At 39.7% G+C, this 22,543-nt stretch overlaps 1 protein-coding gene across 1 annotated transcript; it reads right to left on the bottom strand.

Annotated features, from left to right (window-relative positions):
• Positions 1 to 303: 303 nt before the first annotated feature.
• LOC307057651 (olfactory receptor-like protein OLF3) lies at positions 304 to 1,257 on the bottom strand (the record flags this gene model as incomplete). The annotated part of the gene is made up of 1 exon (XM_079710856.1): positions 304 to 1,257. The coding sequence occupies one exon, from the start codon at positions 1,255 to 1,257 to the stop codon at positions 304 to 306; it is 954 nt and encodes a 317-aa protein (XP_079566982.1).
• Positions 1,258 to 22,543: the final 21,286 nt, after the last annotated feature.

Below are 22,543 nucleotides of genomic sequence, written 5' to 3'. Positions count from 1 at the left end.
AAAACAATAAATGATATTTTCCTCAAATACTCTGAGGCCATATGAATGGATACTGAGTGGTTAACAGTGGGAAGTTCTATTACAGCAGGCCTTAATTTATCTGAACATGCTGCTGTGACATAAAAACACCCTTATATCCCACACCCCAACACAATCACTTAGCCTCCTACCCAGTATCACCAGTACACATTTTGTCATCTCCTTCCTGGTTGCCAGGGCAATGCAGTTACAATGCTTCATATCTGAGTTGGGTGGGAAAGCATACAAGCAAAGCTCTTTTCTCTAAGTGATGCTCATGATTCATCAAGTTGCCAGTTTTGACGTTAATCCAGATAATTGCCCTAGTAGTTTCTGAAAGGCCCCCTTCACCTCCTTATTCCTCAGACTGTAGATCATGGGGTTCAGCATGGGTGCCAAAATGGCATAGAAGACAGAGATCAACTTCTCCTGAAGGACAGAGGGGCTGGAGCGTGGTTGGATGTAAGTGAAAATGGCCATGCCATAGCACAGGACAACTACTGCGAGGTGAGAGGCACAGGTGTGGAAGGCTTTCTTTCTCCCCTCTGTGGACTGGATCCTTAAGATGATGGAGATGATCTGGATGTAGGACAAGAGAACCAAGCAGAAAGGTGCCATCAGCAGAACAATACTAGCAACCATGATTGCGATCTCATTGGAGGAGGTGTCCACACAGGCCAGCCTGACCACAGCTAGGAGTTCGCAGGATATGTGATCAATATACTTGTTCGTACACATGGGCAACTGAAAGGTGATGGTGGTCTGCATCAGAGAGTTGACAGAGCCACTGACCCAGGATGTGATGGCCAACCTAGTACAGAGCCCTCCATGCATGATGACCGAGTATCTCAGGGGGTCACACACAGCCACATAGCGGTCATAGGCCATCACTGCCAGTAGAACAAACTCAATCCCACCCAGGCCCCGGGAGGAAAATAACTGGGCTGCACAGCTCACATATGGGATTCCTTTATGTTCTGCAAGAAAATGCACCAGCATCTGAGGGACAATGCTTGTGGCATAAGAGACATCAACAAGGGAGAGGTTGGTGAGAAAGAAATACATGGGAGTGTGGAGTCGGCTGTCCAGTCTGATCAGAAGAATAACAAGGAAGTTCCCCAGCACTGTCACCGGGTACATAGCCAAGAACAGGACAAAGAGAGCAACCCGAGTGTCCCAGTCACTGGACAGGCCGAGGAGAATGAATTCTCTCACCGAAGTCTGGTTATCGGCTCCCATTCAAAAATGTGAGGATTATTAATCTGCGGAGAGAGACCGAAATAACAGAATCTACTGAATCACAGAACCATAAAAATAACTTTTATCAATACAAACTACATACAGTTGGCCACCCTTAGTCAGATGTTTCACATCACTCATGGGTCAAGATGACAGGCTTCATCCTGATACACATTGTATCCATTCTGCATCAGAGAACAGGACAGCACCTTCATAAGGAAGGACTTGATGTTGTCCCTGGGAGGCCCAGTTAAAGCCTGAAGATAATGCATTACAATTTTAGGAGTTCCACATCTTTACCAACTTGCCTAAGTTTCTAGGGCAAGGGAAGGATGGCAGATAACAATGGCAGGTAAATTGATAAACAGTGAAGAAAAGCTTGGTGGGAAAGTTACAAAAACTACCTTAAATATGTCAACTAGATCCATTATGATGACATGTATAAATCTATTATAAGAAGAAATATTGAAAAGAGGCAGGGCCTTGTGAAAAGATCTGGAATCAGAGAATCTAGGTTTGAAAACTGATTTTATTTACCAGCTATGTGATGTGGGTTTAGTGACAAACTTTTACATATGAAACAGATAATATTCTACAACTCACAAGTACATTTAAGCTCACATGTAGGTAATTTATGGAGAAAGTACTCTGTGAACTGTTACTTGTAGCAGTACTGTAGTAGTATGGGTATTAGTAGTCATATGATCTCTGCCTTGGAGTAAATAAAATAGCAAACATGATTTTCTCATGCAACTCCCCCTCAACAATTCAGTCATAAATAATATTGGAGGCAATTTTTAATAGAACTGAGGGCTTAGGAATAGCTGGGTCACTTTGAGGACCTGGGGACCATTTGTCTTTCTGACAGCCTTGGGTCTCTTTAGCCTCAGTGAGATACAGTGGGGTAGATGATGGTAATTGTACCTTGTTATTTTCATTTTTCTCCTTTCAACTTGCTGCTGTTAAAAATCTACCCTTTTATATGGGCTCAAAATGAAGGAAATGAGAGTGTCAATGCTTGACTTTTTATTTACAAGACAGAAAGGGAAGCAAATGTTTAAATACCTTTCTTAATTGTCGAAGGCAGAGAAGGAGGTATGAATTCATGTAGATGTACAGAGGAATGGAGTTGACTTTTTGCTTTCTTTCACCCTGAAAGTGCTTTTTCAGTAGAACTGTATGTTATAATGTCAATTTGGAATATTAATAAGAAGCCATTTACATCTTTAAAAATATTTTTATAGGACTGATTCATTCTTATTATTTCTCCATGCCTGCCTAATTCACTAACTTTTCTTGCAGTGTACAAAATAAAGTACAAAATAAAGGAAAATAGGAGATAAGGCAGTAAGAGGGCTTGAGGGCAGAACCAGAGCTGCTTGTGTCATCCACAAACCCTTAGGGGTTGGGGTAGGGTCTGTGAGCAGAAAAGTGAATATTGTCTATGCTTCAACTCTCTTACCTGTGTGAAAATTAATAAAGAAAAACCCTGAGTAAGGGAGGCCTCATAGGGAGTCTCAAGCCGACCATCAGTGTAAATTACAGGAAGAATTGTCAATTACAGGCCCCAGGGAAGAGTAATCAACAGCAAAGAATCATCAATTACAAACCTCAACAGGAAAAGCTAGACACATTGCATCTCTTGTAAGTAACCGACTACCCCAGCAACTCAGCCAGTGAGAAACCGTCACAACCCTGAATTCTCAATTTCCTCCAAAGGACTTTGATTCAAAACAGCCCTTCCCAACATCCTCCTTTTTCTCTATAAGGTTCCTCTCCTTTGTTTGTGGGACTTGCCTATGGCTTTTGCTACAGCTTCCAAGTCCTGAATTGCGATTTGTCTTGCAATAAACCCTCTCCCAAATAAACCCTTTTTTTGGGGGGGGGGCTGGCGGGGATACGCGGGCCTCTCACTGTTGTGGCCTCTCACTGTTGTGGCCTCTCCCATTGCGGAGCACAGGCTCCGGACGCGCAGGCTCAGCGGCCATGGCTCACGGGCCTAGCCGCGCATGTGGGATCTTCCCAGACCGGGGCACGAACCCGCATCCCCTGCATTGACAGGCGGACTCTCAATCACTGCGCCACCAGGGAAGCCCCCAAATAAACCCATTTTGCTGGCAAAATAATTGTTCTGTTTTTAAGTTGAAAACCTGTTAAAGGACAAAACAAAGCAAGTAGGTCTAGAAATAGCCATATATTTCATGATTCAGATACATAAATTTTCATAAACCTCTTTTGTAATGTCCACAAACCTGATGTCCTCTACTGCTCTATCAAGATACTTCTACCATCACCCCTCTCTTTGCTTTTCTTCAACATGGTCAGGCTGAAATAACATCTACTTGCCTCAAAGAAGGCCTTCAAATATAATTGTAAGACTGCAAGAAAATATTTAACTTAAAAAATCTGTTAACTTTTGTTGAATATATAGCAGATCTGCAGCAGAAAGTAGACATTTCTTTTTCTATTTATTTGGCAAATATCTATAAAGTCTCATCTTGGCTAGATGTTGGTGTTTCAAGGCGAATATTACATTTACCTGTGTTCAAAGACCTAACCCATCCATAGAGGAAATGACACAAAACAGATCATCATCACATCATTTTTTTCCCCTGGTGCATGTGCAAGCCGCCTGGAGAACATGCCAGCCAATGACTCACCTGTGCTCCTTTTACCCACCCTGCACATCTCTCTACTACAGCTTGTGCCTCACTACAAACAAGTGACAGTGCCACTTAGTGCAGGTATGAGCTTCGGAGTCTAATAGTTTCTGCTTTGCATTCATTCTCTTCCACCTCCTGAAGCAAGTCACTTGGCCTCTCTGAGTCTCATTACTCTTCATCTATATAATATGGATAACATTGGCCTACTGAAAGGATCATTGGTGAAATTAAGCAGTTGAAGATCCAACATTCCTATTCTAATGACTGAATTAGGGCAGGTACCCATTATTTGGTGATGATAATTGATCTAACCTTTGATTTCATGCTCTCTCTTTCAGGATCTTATTTCTTCATTTAGTCTATCTCTTTGTCATCCTGGGGTTTCTCCTGCTTCTGATGGACTCCTTTTCCCTCATTACAAAAAATATACATACCTCTCACCATGGAGAGAGGAATCTTTGGTATTTTTCACTCTAATTATTTCTTTCACATCCAGAGTTCTCAAATGATTGGTATCCACTTGCTGGGTTTATTTCCTCAAAACATTCTTCATTTAAGCCATGGAAATGTAGTTTTCACCTTCACTAATCCATAGAAACTGTACTCTTAAAGGTCACTCATGGCCTTCTAGGCATCAAACTCAGAAACTTTCATTTCATTTTCATTGCTAACTTTTAACAGTGTTAACTAATTCCTCCTTCCAACTCTCAACTCTATCATTCACTTCTGATCGGATTTTCCTCCAATCTGTTATTCCTCATCTGCATTCTTGGGTAATTTTCCTAAATTCTCCTACCCCAGTACTGTGAGAACTTTGTAAGTTTCTTGCTCACAGTTAATACTCTTCTTTCTATAGTTTTCTTTTCTTGAAGGGTTTTTGATTTCTAGCTACAGTAATATTATCAACTATATGTAGCTCACCCTCAATTCTACATTTATCTCCTAGACTTCCCTCCAAAGCTCCAGATGCTTTTCCCAACAATTTAAAAAATATTTCATAAATATCTCACGAATATCTCCATTCATCTCCCCACATGCTGTATTCCTTCCTGACTTCTTCATGTCTGACAATGGAACTAAAAGTTCTCCCACTAAAAGTTCTCCCACTCTTCTAACACATCATGATTGATCTTTTTCTTCTTCCTCACCACTCCATAGAATAAATCCTCATTTATTTAAACCTCAAGTAAATAAATAAATCTTTGTTTTAATTACATATCTTCCATCTTGCATTTAGTGTTCATTCACACTTACGTTTTGCCCTCATCAATCCCACTTTATGAAGTGTAATGGCTTCCCTGTAAATTTCCCTGACATCATAAACTCTACCCACTCCACACATCCTACACTCTGCCTCCACGTTAATCATGCAAATTTCTTCACTTTCATGCACAAACAGATCTATGATGTCTAAATGTATACAGAATTAAGTTCATCCTGAGCAGAAGAATTCCCACACAATCCATAATCTTGTCCTGTCTTATTTCTAAATTTTATTATCTGTAGTAGTATTATACTATGTTTTACAGCAAAGTATTTTATTAAAATAGCTGAAATATCTTCCATTGATATGCTACCTGATTAATTTTAACCTAAGACTATTCATTTTTAAACACCATGTCTTATTTCAAAATTATTAACATCCAAATACACCTTATATCCACATTCACATAGTCCCTTTTGGGACTCATTGTAGATAAAGAAAACAGAAATACCATCAGCATTTGGAAAGCCAAATGAAGGAGAAAACATGTGTTTATCAGATCCTTTTAACACTCCCTGCAGTTAACACTGTCTCCATATTACTCTGGGGTCAGCTCCACTGGAATAGAGCTGGACTTCTATCCCGGCCCAGGGTAGAGAATGGATTAATGCCTGATAATGTGCTTCATACCTCACTGCTCCAGCAGGAAGCCAGAGCATGGTCTTCTCAGTCCAAACTAATTTGTAGAATATGTAGCTCTCTCTAAACATGTGTTTTTCATTTAAGTCAAAAAACTAAGAGAAAAATCTGGGGATATTTCTCCATTTGTCTGTGTAAAGAAGACAACAAAACTTCATGGTGCAGGCCTGGGCATACAACTGATGTTCAAAACCGGAGTTAAACGATGACCACAGTTAAGAGGCCGATCTATTTAGCTCTTCCTCCTGTAAAAGTCATTTTGTATTTTCTTCTCAGTATTTATTTTAACTTTGGCTAATTCACCTTTTTTTCCAGGTTCGTAATGCTCCATTAATAAAAAACAAAATCCTATTTTACATCTTTTGGGTCATATCATGCTCACACTCAACAAATCTCAGGTCATACCTCTCCATTTGTTTTGAGCTTTCTTGCCTGCTCAAAAATAAACAACCCATACTGACTGTTCAAAACACAGAACTGAAAAATGATGTACCCATGTGGTTCATCTCCTTCCATGAAGGAAGGGTGTCCTCATGCCTGTGTTTTATGAATTATAGTGGAGAAAGGAAAATTACTGTGGCCCTAACGAGTATAGAACATTATGTGACTTAATATTAAAGGTGCCATTGAAATATTCCATAAAAAATTATCCCCTTAAAGTACTGTTACTAATGCCTGGAATATGTTACTTTTTTTTTTTTTTTTTTTTTTTGCGGTACGCGGGCCTCTCACTGCTGTGGCCTCTCCCGTTGCAGAGCACAGGCTCCGGACGCACAGACTCAGTGGCCATGGCTCACGGGCCCAGTCACTCCGCGGCATGTGGGATCCTCCCGGACCGGGGCACGAACCCGCGTCCCCTCCATCGGCAGGCGGACTCTCAGCCACTGCGCCACCAGGGAAGCCCTGGAATGTGTTACTTTTATGTTGAGTATTATCCTTTTGGTGAACTGTTTATATATGAATAATACTAAATGAGGGGGTTAAAATATGAAGTATGTAATCTTATTGTGGACTAGTACGTGAATGACACTAAAACTGAAGAAAAAGTCAGAGGTGAGATATGAACAGTAAGATCAAATTTTATCAGTTAAACTATTACATTTTCAGACCTTACTTATAACTACTGCCATGTGCCTTCTCCCATTACCCAGTAATTATCAGTTATATATATATATCAAGACTGAAATGTTCTTCTCTCGATGACAAAGAAATAAGTAGGTGAACACATTTCTCACACAGCTCCTTTTACATGACAAAATACACCTAAATTAAAAGTTAAATTTCAGTCAATTATTACAGTTTTTAATAAAAGTAAATCTGTTTATTGATTCCATAGGTACTGTTATATTCTCTGGATTATAAAAACTTGATTTAAATTGTAACAAATATAATGTTATTTCCCAACCTATTCTATCTCTATAAATTCAGCCATAATTGTTTTTCCTATTGTTTCAGTCTCCTACTACCTGATAACACCTTTGGCTGAAAATATTCGTCACCTGAACAGGATGATGAGTGCAAAATTCTGACAACAGTGCTAGCTGATATTAAAACCAGAACTAGTCTTTATCTAGGGGTTTGACGGGGAGGAAGATAAAATTTGGCGTTAGCATGCTCCTGCCCTCCTTTTCTAGGCCTGCCTTCTAACTCCTCACCTATGAGCCAAATAGTTTCATGCCATCTCTCTAATTCTCTACACGAAGGCCTGCCTTCCAGTAGAAATGGCCTGTGCTCTAAAACTGCCCTTTCCTCCTCTTATCTGGTAATTAGGAGTCATGGAGATCAGGCATTTCCAACCAGTCTGTTATAATTTACTTAAACTCTGAGCAGAAGATCTCCCAGGTTAAAGACCCTTCCATACCAGACCCCCTAGAGCTCTACAGTATGCCTTTCAGGTACAGCCCCAAGCAGGTATGTGGCTTCTCAATTTGCAGAACTCTTTTAGCTTTTTACCGCTTCTTCTCCCACTTTCTCTGCTGTAATAGTACTAATAAGGTCTGAAGTTGAAAGCTCATCAAGAAAGATTAGAGGACTTCCCTGGTGGCGCAGTGGTTGAGAGTCCGCCTGCCGATGCAGGGGACACGGGTTCGTGCCCCGGTCTGGGAGGATCCCACATGCTGCGGAGCGGCTGGGCCCGTGAGCCATGGCCACTGAGCCTGTGCGTCCGGAGCCTGTGCTCCACGACGGGAGAGGCCACAGCAGTGAGAGGCCCGCGTACCGCCAAAAAAAAAAAAAAAAAAGAAAGATTAGAAACTTGACCCACAAAGTCAAACTAATATTGACAGAATTTTCATTATACTGGTGCCACACAGATAGGATCATCACTGTGGTTCTCTGGAGATGTTTTCAGAAGCTGCTGTTTCCATTTTTAAATCATTTTCCAGTTGAATTAAATTTCCGTTGCTACTCTATGGACAAACACCCCAGAGTACTCTATGAAATTTTGCAAAGATGGAAGTATTCAGGGCTTAACACATGGCTAACTTTTCCACGTGCAACATTCTCACCACATTTTATTTATCCTACCCTGGTGTATTATACATTTAAACCTACCTAACAACATTTTCTATTACTGTTGGCTGTCTGCTTCAATAAATCATCTCTATCTCCTCCTACATTAGGAAGAGAGAAGTATTAATTTGAAAAGATTCAGGAAGCATGCACACTATAAAAGTGATCCTGAATATCTCACCTTCCAGAGTTATATTTCAGAATAATAATCTTCCCACTCTTCATGCCAATTCAAAGACTACATAGTTGGACAAAACCTTGGATCGGCTTCAAAAATCCAATCTGAAACACAGTGAGGCTTAGGAAGTGAGCCTATTATTTCATTATAAAGATAGTGCACTATAGTTAAGGGATAAAAAGCCAAAGTCTTTTTTCCCCTAAAAGATGGTTTGTGCATCATGTTTTGTAACATCCTTGAGTCTTAATCGTATTGTCCTTCTTATTAGAGTCCCCTACAGTCTTAGCTGATACAAAGAGAAGTCCTGCATACAGAAGCAGAGCACGTGAAGGTAAGTCACACAACCTACAAGTAAGTTTCCTTCTATGCTGATCAAAATAAACCAAACCATACCTTCACACAGTTATTAAGCTGTCCAAGAAAATGGCTTTAATTTAGAGAAATATTCATTGGATCTGTGGATGGATATATGTATGCTCTGTACACTGAAAGCATTCATCTCAGGCAGGAGTATTTGCATCACCCTAATGTTTGGAACAGGGAACCCAGGACCACTTGGATGGGTGATTTCTCAAAAACAGTTTTATATCCTCAGAAGGTAATTAAGTTTTCTACTTCTGTCTGGACTTGGTTTCCTGGCTTTTTACATAATCAACAATTATAGAGGCCAAGCTTCTCCAATAAGTGCAAACCTGAGATCCTTTGATTATTTATGTTATCAGGACTTCACTTCGTAAATGCTCGCCTTCTTTATATGTCTTGTCCTATACGTAAGACTAGGCATTCTTTTGCAATATAATTCCCTGAATTCACCATGTGTCCACAGTGCAATCCCTGAAGCTTATAGAGTCACCAACCTTTAAACGAGAGTCAGGAGACCTCAATTCTCGTCCCACTTCACATTCTGGGTATCGTACAACTTTGAGTAATCCATTTCATCATCTTACCATTCTATTTTCTAAAACTCAAAGTAAAATCAGAATACTTTGTATACATACTCTTGGGGAAATAATTGAGATAAAAGACTTCATAGCAATTAACAATTTATGTTTTTTGGAAGTGTAATATATTCTTACTACATGTTCATGAATATTAATACCTAACCATCATTTTACAGATCTTGGTTTGTTCCTTAGTGTCTCGCCCAACTATAATGTAGAATTTACCCATACTATCTCCAATTTCTAAATAGTAATCATTTTCTACCTCATTCCCTCCATTTCACTATCACTCTTTCTGCCATTACTAAGGTTTGGAATTGAGAACTCTTAGAACAGAAATATACCTAAGCCCCCAGGTTCTGGAAAGCAGAATTACTTCACTACCTTTGCCATACTTATTAAGATGAGAAGATGTCAACGTTCATGGTTCATATCCTTGATCCTCTAATCAGATCAGTTCTATTTCTGCCCCTGTAGAAGCCTCTGTTTACACACAACCTCTGTGGGTACCTGTCAGAGCTCGCACTCGTTGATTAGTGCGCCAGACAAAACAGGCATGTCTCCTTCAGTCGAGGTTTATGTTGGTTTCTGAGGAGTACTTCCCCCCAACAAAGTGATGGACCAGAGAAATGAAGGGGCCCACACTCCTCGGTTCCTGTGCTAAGATCACCTGGGACTAGTTTAGATTGTGAGGGAAAGTGCTAGGAGGAGGTTCACCGGTGCCCCAGAATTGGCTCAAACACAAATGTAATGAGGTGTAGCAGCGGCTGAATCAGCCATGTGGGCCAAGAGGTTCCCCTCAGGAGCCTTATGCATTAGAGTGTTAACTGCTGCCTCCACTCCCCGTTCTCAAGGGCAGGGCCTTGATGCTACTTTTCTCCTCCCTGTGCAAGACTATTCTCTCCATCCCCCTCAGACTACAGCAATCCACTGAAGGCTTAGGGCATCTGAAAACTCACTGAAGCCAGTTTTCTGAGCTTTTAGGATATCCTCCTATAGCCCAAACTGACTTTAGTGCTCATGCTCCTATTCTAGTGAGCAGTGGCTAGGCCTGCATCCACCTGGTGAAAAACCAATTATCCTCTTCTGCTCAGGATGCCCTCACCTCTCCTGGAGACAGGAGAGGTGTTTTCACTCCCCTGAGATATGTTCCAAGAGTCCACTGGGCTGCAATGAGCAATGCATTTTAAATGGACCTGAGTACATTGCTCATGGTAATTGCAACATACAGAAAGACTTAAAACTCCAAGTAAAATTTACAACAACAGATTTTTATGGTCTCCGGATAAAAAAAGGAAAAGAGGATGCAAAGTCCTTAACCCAGTGTGTTAACATTTTATGCCTCTTCAAATTTTTGGTATTTATGAAAAGATTTAATGTAATTTGGACAGAATGCAGTCACATTATCATTCTCTGATATAGTCCTTAGGCATCATGCACCCTTTAAGTGAACCATGTATCCGCTTATTCTTCTGCCAAGTCATATACCCAGTAATTCTTAACACTGCCATTAACATAGCCACTCATTTACCCAGCTGTCTATAACCATCTGAATATTCACTCATCCATTTGTTCATCTGCTAGTCCAACCATCTATGCATTCCCTCAGCCACATGCCAACTCATCTCTTTACCTAATATCCATTAATTATTTGCCAGATCATTTACATTCACCCAATGTATCATCCTTCTGCTCATCCACTAACACATTTCATCATGTTCCCATGGCTTCTGATATTATAGCACCCAGTGACTGTGACAAAGCTTATGTGATGTCCCAAGCAGTACACAGGCAAAGTAGAGAGGCTTCTCATTCCTCACCTGAATTTCTTAACTCCCACACAACTAACAGATTAGTTGCATATTTTCTCTCAGGAAAGTTGGAAAAATCCCATTACTGTGAGGGTTCTGGTCACAGTATCCAGAAGTCTACATCACTACTGTTCTTTTCCTCTCATCTGCAGACAAGAGAGGTGAATTCCCAAATGCCAAGCTTCTCACAAGAATTCACAATCCTCTCAGTCACTCCTGCTCAAAACCTGGGGAAATCTTCCTCCTCATCCAACCTCTATCATTCAGCAAGTTACATCAACTCTTACTTCAAATCATCAGTCACATGGGCCCTTCATTTCCATTATTAATACTGCTGATCTCTATTATTTTAGCATTTTGTTCCTAAGTGTGACTTAATTCAGTACCTTTCAAAGTGTGATAGACTTCACTCTCCCCAGACTTGATGAATAAGAAACTATGCAGATAAGGTCCAGCAAACTGTGATTTAAGGAGCCCCTCAGGTGCTTCTGATAGAATAAAACACTTTTCAGGTGTTTCTGAGAGAATACAATTTGAGAACTACTGCAACAATTCACTCTGTAGACCACTGTCGCATTAATCTTTCACTACAACACTTCACTATTATACACTTCACAAATATCTGATCCAAAGTTTCCAAGGACTTTAATCCCGTATCTCAACCATCTGAGGGAGAAAAAATTTTAAGTTAACCACAATCTAAGAGTTTCCCTGCTTCTCTCCCATGTGAGCCCCCAGGATTCTAAAATTCTTGCTGTTCCCCAAACAGGAAATGCTCTCTCTTCTACCTAGGAAGTTTATCTCATAGGCATCTACCTAGAAATTGAAATAGTTCCTTCAAGAAGCATTTGTGACAGACACACTAATATATATTATCAATGTGTAGGCTTGGATTTTTAAGAAAAGTATGAACATGAATTATTTGCTCCAAAACTATGCATATAATTTGGTTAAGCTGCTTCCAGAAATTCTTTTGTTTGACTTGAAATTCCTTAGCTTGAAAATCATTATTTGCCATTGTTATATATTACTGAGCTGTAAATTATCACCCACCTCCCCCACTTTTACTTTATCTGTTAAAAGTCCTTTTAAAAATCGAAAAAACGTCCAATCTCTGCTGGATGTTTATAGTGGGAAGGCTGTGTCTGTTGTAGGTGGGTTGTCTGGGGGGACAGTTATAATATATGGGAACTTTCAGTACTTTCTGCTCACCTTTGCTGTGCATCTAAAAATGCTCTAAAAAAGAGAGTCTACTTAGATAAAATAAAGTAACTGAGCTTGTTCTAGCTTCCACTTAGGCTGTAGAAAGCTGGAAAGAGCACTGGCTCCATCCTAAAACAAGAAAAGTTTTGGTAATCTACAAAATCATAACTATTCTTGAAATCGTCAGTAAACTAAGATTGCAGGGCAACCAAATAGCATGAGATCTCGGGAAAGATAAGTACATCCAGAAAGAGGATATGAGCTCTTACTTAGCTGGGCCGCAGCATGGAAGGAAAATAGGGCCCCCAAACTAGCCAGCGAGAACTTCTTTAACAAATTGCTAACGTTTAAGTGTGGGGTACTCTAAGTATAAAGTGGCTGAGAGCCACAGCAAAAAGAGGAGTTCCCACCAATTCTCAATATTTTCTCCACAGACTTAGAACAGTTCTCACATGAATATTTGGGAAAAAGTGGAAAACCAAAGAAAGCCTTCCTCCTGGTGCAGGTCTGTGTGAAGGCAGCCGCAGCCGCAGCCACTGCTGTGAGCAGAAGGAACTCTCCAACCACCAAATCATCTCCATCATGGAACAGAAGCCTGAAGCCACTGGGGGAAGGATAACAGTGCCTGTTTTCCTCAGAGACAGCTGAAGATTCATTAAAGAGGGAAAACAGAAAAATTAATTCTTGTGCAGGGTCCTTGGGACAGGAAACTGCTGTGTTCAGATCATAAGCCATCTATCTTCTCACTCTGCAGAAGTGGCAAGACCACTAAGAGAGCTCCAACCCTGAGACACAGGGACAAAGGATGTGCCTAAGTCTGAGACAGACCCAGGACAACAGAGAATAAACCCTCATCCTCCATCACCAGACTAGCAAGAATTGAGGAACAAGTAACAGCAGTTTACCATGGATTAGAGAGAACATGTGGAAAGACACATCCTGTGACATGCAGTCTCACAGTGTAGCTTAAAACTAAGGGAGGAACAGGAACACTGGGGAAAACCCTCCAATGACTGAATATCCCACCCAAAGCACAAGTAATGAAAAAATCATTGAACTTGCTGTTGCACTGAGGATAACCACAGCAACACAAAACTCAAACCCAGCTCCACCCATGACTACACTGATTCCCACACTCTTCACAACACAAGACTACAGGATGAACAGTAGAGATGTGTCCATTTCAAGGTATAAGACTATCTCACTATACACACAAAATGTCTGGGTACCAATCAAAAGGTCAGAGGAAAAGGTAAGAAAAATTATACTGCACTGAACAAAGAAATTAAAGAACCAGAATTAGATATACCTGTATTATAAGAACTACCACACAGGGGGGTTAAAGTAACTCTCATAAATAAGTAAAGGATCTAGTGGAAAAACTGGATGATGTCATAAATGCTTGAGTAATTTCAATAGAGAATTGAAAACTATATGGAGGAGTTAAATGGAAACGCTAGACAGAAAGGACACAGTCACAGAAACAAAGATTGCTTATGAAGAGACCCATAGAGCCAAGAAACAATCAGTGCGGATAAAGATAAATCAATAGAAACTGGCAAAACTGGAACACAAAGAGGAAAAAATTATAATGATAGAAAGAGAAAAGAACTTCTGAGGACTGTAGGACAATAGCAATCTAACATATGGGAAACTGGAAATCCCAACAGAAAATGGAGACAGAAGTATAAGAAATACTGAAGAGATAATGGCTTTAAAAAAAAAAGAAGGGCCTCCCTGGTGGCGCAGTGGTTGGGAGTCCGCCTGCCGATGCAGGGGATACGGGTTCGTGCCCCGGTCTGGGAGGATCCCATATGCCGCGGAGCAGCTGGGCCCGTGAGCCATGGCTGCTGAGCCTGCGCGTCCGGAGCCTGTGCTCCGCAACGGGAGAGGCCGCAACAGTGAGAGGCCCGCGTACCACACAAAAAAAAAAAAAAAAAAAAAAAAAAAAAAAAAAAAAAGAAAAGCAGTGAAAGAAAGCAAAGCACAAATCCAAGAAAGTCAGCCAAATAGGATAACTAAAAAAATAAAATAAAATAAAATATAAAAATCTAAACACGATATTTAATTGTATACAAGCCAAAAATAAGGTGAAAATATTGAAGGCATCCAGAGATAAAAAGATACCCCATATACAGAAGAACAAAGATCTAAATTAAAGCAGATTTCTTCTCAGAAACTATGCAAGCCAGAAGATAAATGAGTGACATCTTTAGAGCCTGGGGGTGGGGGGGCAGTGCTGGGAGGCTGCCAACAAAGAATTCTACATGTAGAGCAAATATCTTTTGTTTTTGTTTTGTTTCATTTTAATTTTGGCACATCTCTTTTTTTTATTGGGGTACAGTTATTTTACAATGTTGTGTTATTTTCTACTGTACAGCAAAGTGAAGTAGAGTTCCCTGTGCTATACAGCAGGTTCTCGTTAATCCTAAAGATCAGAGCAGAAATATTTGAACATATAGTGGCCGAAAAGAAATAGTGAGAGAAATGAAAGCACAAAACCAAGAAATTCAGCAAAATAGAGTAAGGAAAAACTAAAGCCTAGACATATGATATTCTATCTAAAAGCCAAAAATAAAGTGAAAATCTTGAAGGCAGTCTGAAATAAAGATACACCACATACAGAAGAACAAACATCTAAATCAAAGTAGAATTCTTCTCAGAAACTATGCAAAACAGAAGACAAGGGAGGGATATAGTTAAAGCTCTGAGGCAGGGGATCGGGGGGACTGTCATCAAAGAATTCTATATGTAGAGAAAATATCTCAAGATTGAAGGAGACATTTTCAGATAAACAAAATTGAATGAACATTTTCCAGCAGACCTAGATCACAAGAGATGGTAATGGATTCTTCAGGGCTTCTTGAAGAAATAATTCCCATTATAAGGCGGGAAATGTAAAAGATGGGATGGTATATCATATTATTATATCATTTTCTGATTATATCACATCAGAAAGTAAGGAAGCTATTGAAGATTACTAGGGTCATGTGGAAAAACCGTGTCCTATCTGAATAGGTTCTGTGATAGGCTGAGTAATGACCCCCTGAAGATGTCTTTGTTCTGATTCTCAGAACATGTGAATATGCTGCCTTTTATGTTAAAAGAAATTTGTACACGTTTTAAATTAAGGAACTTAAAATGGAGACTATCCTGGATCATCTTAGTGGTTCCATGCAGTAAGCAGGATCCTTAAGAGAGCACAGTGATGGAGGCAGGGTCAGAAGAAAGAGATGTGAAAATGGAGGCACAGGATCAGATTCAGAGAGAGGTTTCCTGGGCTGCTGACCGTGAAGATGGGAGAAGGGGTGATAAGCAAACAAGTGGAGGCTGGTGAAGGCAAAGGGTCGTGGGATGACGAGTGGAGAACAGTCGCAATTATCTCAGCCAGGCACAGAAATGAGGATCAGCATCTCCACAGATTCTCCTTCTTGAAGTGTCATGTGTAATTTGACACGTGTATACTTGTATTTTTTACTAATTTTCTTCTTTCATCACTTTCCCCTACCATTTTATATAGTATACGCTCGTGATGGTACATTTAGTACTTTACTCCACAATTTACTGAACATTCAGGCAGGATTATGACATGTTAGATGAGGCGGTGGATCCCACATGCCACGGAGCAACTAGGCCCATGAGCCACATCTACTGAGCCTGCGCTCTAGAGCTCGCGAGCCACAACTACTGAGCCCACAAGCCTAGAGTCCGTGCTCTGCAACAAGAGAAGCCACCGCAGTGAGAAGCCCGCGCACTGCAAAGAAGAGTAGCCCCCACTCACTGCAACTAGAGAAAGCCCGTGCACAGCAACGAAGACCCAACGCAGCCAAAAATAGATAGACAGATAAATAGATTTATTTAAAAATAAATAAATAAATACATCCTGAATAGGAGATTCATTATATTATTTTATTATATTAACTGTAGCCTTCAATATCATGTGCATGTTTAAGAGCAGAGCATTCTATTATAAAATTCTACTAATACCTGACATGGCTATGTCGGCAAATTACTTCTAACCCATCAAAGAGTGTATTTATGTCTAAAAATCCATTGTCTTGATTTTTAAAGTATTTAAATTTTGATACATTGATAAACAAATATTCCTGGTTTCTACAGTCACAGAGTCCTTCCTTAGACACCGAGTAGATTAAGAAAATATATATAGCATCTGTATTTATTCCTTTCATGTTGAGCTGTCCTCTTTGTGAACTGTTTAGACGTAATTATTCTAAATCGGATTTTAAAATATGAATTACTTGAATTTATTGTGACCCTTTAAAAACAGGTCATGTAAGAGTTGAAAACTGAGACCCTGGGCTTCCCTGGTGGCGCAGTGGTTAAGAATCCGCCTGCCAAAGCAGGGGACATGGGTTCGAGCCCTGGTCTGGGAAGATCCCATATGCCGCGGAGCAACTAAGCCCATGCGCCACAACTACTGAAGCCCGCATGCCACAACTACTGAAGCCCTTGTGCCTAGAGCCCGTGCTCCACAACAAGAGAAGCCACCGTAGGGCTTCCCTGGTGGCGCAGTGGTTGAGAGTCCGCCTGCCAATGCAGGGGACACGGGTTCGTGCCCCAGTCTGGGAAGATCCCACATGCCGCGGAGCGGCTAGGCCCGTGAGCCATGGCCGCTGAGCCTGCGCGTCCGGATCCTGTGCTCCGCAATGGGAGAGGCCACAACAGTGAGAGGCCCGCGTACCGCAAGGAAAAAAAAAAAAAAAAAAAAGAGAAGCCACCGCAATGAGAAGCCCGTGCACCACACCGAAGAGTAGCCCCCATTCGCCGCAACTAGAGAAAGCCCATGTGCAGCAACGAAGACACAATGCAGCCAAAAATAAATAAATTAAAAAAAAAACCAAAAAACTGAGACCCTTACAAATGATGGAGGGATGAGGAATGACACAGAAATTATAGGAAAAAACAGGCATGAGGTTTGGAGAGCAAAGACCAACTCCTCACGGTTAAAATATAACTTCTGCTGAACCTAGTTAAATGTACCTCCACATGCCTTCTCCCATTATTACAGTTATTAATACAACAAATAGAACCAAAATGCCTTCTCTCTATGACAAAGAAATGAAAACAGAAAATTCGTTTTCAGATTCCTAATACAACATATTTTATATAATTTAATACAACTAATTAGTTCAATTTAGTCAGTTACGATTTTTTTTGTTTAAATAAAGAAAATGTGTCCATTTAAGCTTAAACCTATTTGACCTCTGTATTGGGATTCTAAACAGTCTTGGATGGGACAAGTGAAAGCCCTGAATAAAGAAGCAGAACACATAACTGTGGGTCCCACATATTTATATACCTGCAGATATGTTTCTTTCATGCTGATCAAAAGAAATTAGTCATACCTTTATAAAGCTGAACTGTCCATAGCAATGGCACTTTCAGTTAAAGAAAGAGTTCTCTGATTCGTGACTCAAGATATCTGATGTAGACAGACAGTGAGTGTATCCATCTTGAAAAGTAGTATTTGCATCATCCTCATGTATGGAAACAGAGAGCCCAGGGCCCTTTGGGTGGCTGATATCTCAAAGATGAGTTTGACACGCTGAAAGAACAATTAATTTTTTTTTCTCTTTGGGGTCTTCTTAACCTCTTTAGCCTGATATGATTACTTGAATTTTTACTTAATCAAGTCCAATTTTTTAAACTCAGTTTCTCAAACATGTGCAACCTAACATTCACTTTTGGTGACATATTTTATTATGGTTTCATCCTGTGAATTCTCACCTTCTTTATATTTCTAGTCCCCTGTTACTAAGACTAGGGTTTTCTTTTGCAGTAAAATTCCCTCTGTCTGGCAAGTCTCCACAGTGCAGTCCCTACAGCCAATTCTAGAGGAACCAACCCTGGGATGAGAGGAGACATAGATCCTAACTCCAATTCACTCCCTAAGTGCTGAAGGTCTTTGCATAAACCATTAATTGCCTTACATCTTAATTTATCAGTTATTAAAAGGAAAAGCATAGTATGTGTAGCAAACCCTTCAGAAATAATTGAGACAGATGGCTTTAAAGCAATTAATAATTTATCTTTTCTTGTCTGGAACTGTAATACGTTAATACTCCCACCATCTGCTAGTTAATACTAATACCTAACTAAAGATTTTATAATTCTGGGCTTTTTCCTTTAGTGTCTTTGTCTCTTTATATCAGTACTAAACCTGGGAGAAGTCTGTTGAAAAATATTATACCCAAGCCTCATGCTTTCTGCAAAGCAGACTTATTTTACTATATAATTTGCTATGATACTTAGAATAAGAAGATTTCACCAGTCATGTTTCATATCCCTAATCCAAAGTCCCTAATAAGTCACATAATTTCACACTCCCACATGCTGTTGATGCCTCTCAAATATTAATCAGTGTCTAACCAAATAAACATCTCTGTTACCATCTATGTCTAAGTGGATCTAAAGAGTTTTCCCTTCCAACAAAGGGATGGACCATGTAGAACAGAAACCCCCAAATTCCTTGGGCTCCAGGCTCATAAGTCATCTGGGACTAACTGTGATCATGAGGAACACTACTGGGAGGAAGTTGACAAGAGCTCCAAAAACGGCTCCAACACAGACCTAACGAGCTTTGGCAGCAGTTGCGCTGGCCAACGTCGGGCCAACAGATTCCCCTCAGGAGCCCCATGCATTAGAATGTTAACTGCTGCTCCCATTCCCAATTCACAAGAGCAGGGCCTCCATGCTGCCTTCTCCCTGTGGAAGGCTGCTCTCCATCCTTCTCCCACCAACATCTTCGTTATAGCCTTAAGTCACTCTAAAAAGAGAAGCAGGTTACTGAGGCTTTAGTATGTTCTCCTATAACCCAAATCAAACTTCAGCCTTCAATGCCCCAATCTAGGGAGAAGTGACGGGGCTGCATCTAATTCTAGTGTAAATACCATTTCTCCCCTTTTGGATCCAGATGCCCTTATTTCTTCTCCTAGAGACAGGAGAGATGCACCTCAGTCCCCTGATGTACGTGCAGTCTCATGGGCTTCTGTGAGCATTGGGAGTATAATGGACATCCTAGTACATTTCTCATAGTGCTACAAGCTCAGAAAATAGACATCAGCATTAAATAGACAGATTTTAAAATCCAGCTCTACAGAAAGTTGATAAAGGGAGCTTCAGCAACTACTGAAAAAAAAAAGGAAAAGCAATAAGGTCACCCAAAATCCTTAACACAGAAGGGTGAAACTTACACCTCTTTAAACATTTTTTCAGGTTTATTCATGTACAATTAACAAATAAAATTGTAAAATATTTGATGTGCACAAAGTAATTATCTGATATATGTATACAACATTGTGAAGTGATTCAAACTATTTTTTAAATTAAATTTTGTATTTTAAAATCATTGGGGATTTACATGCTGTTGTATTAAATAATACAAAAGTATCACTTGTACCCTTTTCTAGTTTCCCCCAATGGTAATATCTTGCAATTTATAAATTTATAGCTTTACATTTAAGTCCATGGCCCATTTAGGTTAATTTTTTTAATAAGCTGTAAGACCTATGGAGCTGCTTTTTTTCTTTTGCCTATGGATGGATGGCCAATTGCTCCAGTACCATTTGTAGTAAAGTCTATCTTTCTCCATTAAATTGCTTTGGACTGTTGTCAAAAATTAGTAGGGTACATACATGTATTTATTTCTGGGTCCCCTATTGTGTTCCACTGATCTATGCATCTATCCCACATAGATGGGATACCACATAGTCTTTATTACTGTCGATATATAATAAACCTTAAAACTGGATAGACTGATTCCCCCCTAATTTTATATTCCTTTTTCAAAATTGTTTCACTATGCTACTTCCTTTGCCCTTCTATATAAATTTTAAAAGTCTTCCGTATACGTACAAAAAAAACTTGGGCTTTTGATAGGAATTGTGTTAAGCCTATATATAAATTTGTGGAGAATTCAAATCTTTACTGAGTCTTCCAATCTGTGAACATAGTATCTCTCCATTTATTTAAATCATTTTTATTTCTTTTATTTGCAATATGTAGTTTTAAGCATATAAATTCTGTACATTTTGTCAGATTTACATAAAATTATTTCATTTTTGAGCTCTTGTAATTGGTATTGTATTTTTAATTTCAGTGTTCACATATTTATTGTTAGTATATAGAAATACAATGGATTTTTGCTTATCTTATATCCTGTGGCCTTGAAGAATTTACTCACTCTAGGAGATTTTCATAGATTTCTTGGGATTTTCTAGGTAGACAATAGAAACTGTCTAGTAGGGACAGTTTTATTTCATCGTTTCCAATCTGCATGCCTTCATTTTCTTTCTTACTTTACTGCATGGCTAGAATGCCTAGCACTATGTTGAATAAGAATGTTGAGAGCAGATATTACCACCCTATTCCTGATCTTAGGGGGAAATCATTCATTTATTATTTAGTATAGTGTTAGCTGTGGGCTTTTTGTAAATGCTGTTTGTCAAGTTGAGGAAGTTCCCCTCTATTCCTATTTTTTGAGGATTTCTATTATGAATATATGTTGAGTTTCATCAAATGTTTTTCTGCATTAGCTGATGTTTATGTAATTTTTCTTTTAGTCTATAAATATTGTCTATACATCGATTTATTTTCAAATGTTGAACCAGACTTGCGTTCCTGAAGTAAACTCCACTATGCTGTATATTTCTTTTTATATATTGATGTATGCTATTTGCTAATACATTGTTAAGAATGTTTACATCTATTTTCAAGAGATATATTGGTTTGTGGTTTTATGTGTCATCTTTTTTATGGTTTTGGTATCAGGATAATACTAGCTTCATAAAATGAATTTGGAAGCGCTTCTTTCTTCTAATTCTGGAAAATATCAGGCAGAATTCGTGTTAATTCTTCTCTGTCTGGTAGACTTTTCCAGTAAAACCATATGGGCCTGGAGAGTTATTTGGGGGGAGTTTTTACATTATGAATTCAATTTTCTTAACAGTGAGAAGATTAAAAGGAGGAGGGTACCTCACTACAGCCAGGTAGGGGTGAAAGTCTAGGCTCTCCACATAGTTTCCACTGATGCCCAGGTGGAGAGGTGGCTCACTGCTGGCTGGCATGGAGGAAAATCCTGGCACCCTACTTGGTCATCTCTAACACAACCCCAACGGGAGCTCTGCAGAAGGCCCTTGCCTGAGACTTGGGAACAAAGGATGAGCCTAAGACTGAGAATCAGAACGAGATAAAAGAAACCTCTACCCCCATCAAAACTATGTGCTGGGGCTTCCCTGGTGGCGCAGTGGTTGGGAGTCCGCCTGCCGATGCAGGGGACGCGGGTTCGTGCCCCGGTCCGGGAAGATCCCACATGCCGCGGAGCAGCTGGGCCCGTGAGCCATGGCTGCTGAGCCTGCGCATCTGGAGCCTGTGCTCCGCAACAGGAGGTGCCACAACAGTGAGAGGCCCGCGTACAGCAAAAAAATAAAATAAATAAATAAAAACAACTATGTGCTAGAAGGCAATGGAGTGACAATTGTAAAGTGCTGACAAAAAAAGAAAAGCTGTCAACCCAAATTTCAGAGAAAATATCTTTCAAAGATCAAGAAGAAATAGGAGTTCATCAGAAAAAACAAAAACAGAACTTATGGCTAGAAAACCCACACTACAAAAACGTTCTTGGAAATTTGTCAGACAAAGGGAACATAATACCAGACAGAAATTTGGATACACACAAAGACAAGAAAAGTGCTAAAATGATAAAATTGAGGATAAACATTAAACTAATTTTTAGAAAGTTTTAACAGACGACTATATAATAGAGTCTAAAGCAGAGTCCACTCAGTGTTATCTCATGAGAAGGAACAGGAGCAGCATGTGGTCTTCAGCCTCTACAGACCAGACCACCGCAGTCAGATCCAGATTGGAGATTCAGTGTGCTTCTAATATAGTTTGCTTTTAATTTGGTGTATCCCTGACCTAATACCTAAATAGTACAAAGAATATTTTTAAAAATTAGGATGCAAGTGGGAGAAAAGTAGTCGTATGAACGTTTAATGGATAATTGATGATTTAAGGAACTATTGTTAAATTTTATTAAGTGTAATAATAGTATT

This window comes from Hyperoodon ampullatus, assembly GCF_949752795.1.
Source record: "Hyperoodon ampullatus genome assembly, chromosome: 9".
Lineage (NCBI taxonomy): Eukaryota > Metazoa > Chordata > Mammalia > Artiodactyla > Ziphiidae > Hyperoodon > Hyperoodon ampullatus.
The sequence above is the reverse complement of the archived record's forward strand: the minus strand, read 5'-3'. Positions and strand labels throughout refer to the sequence as shown.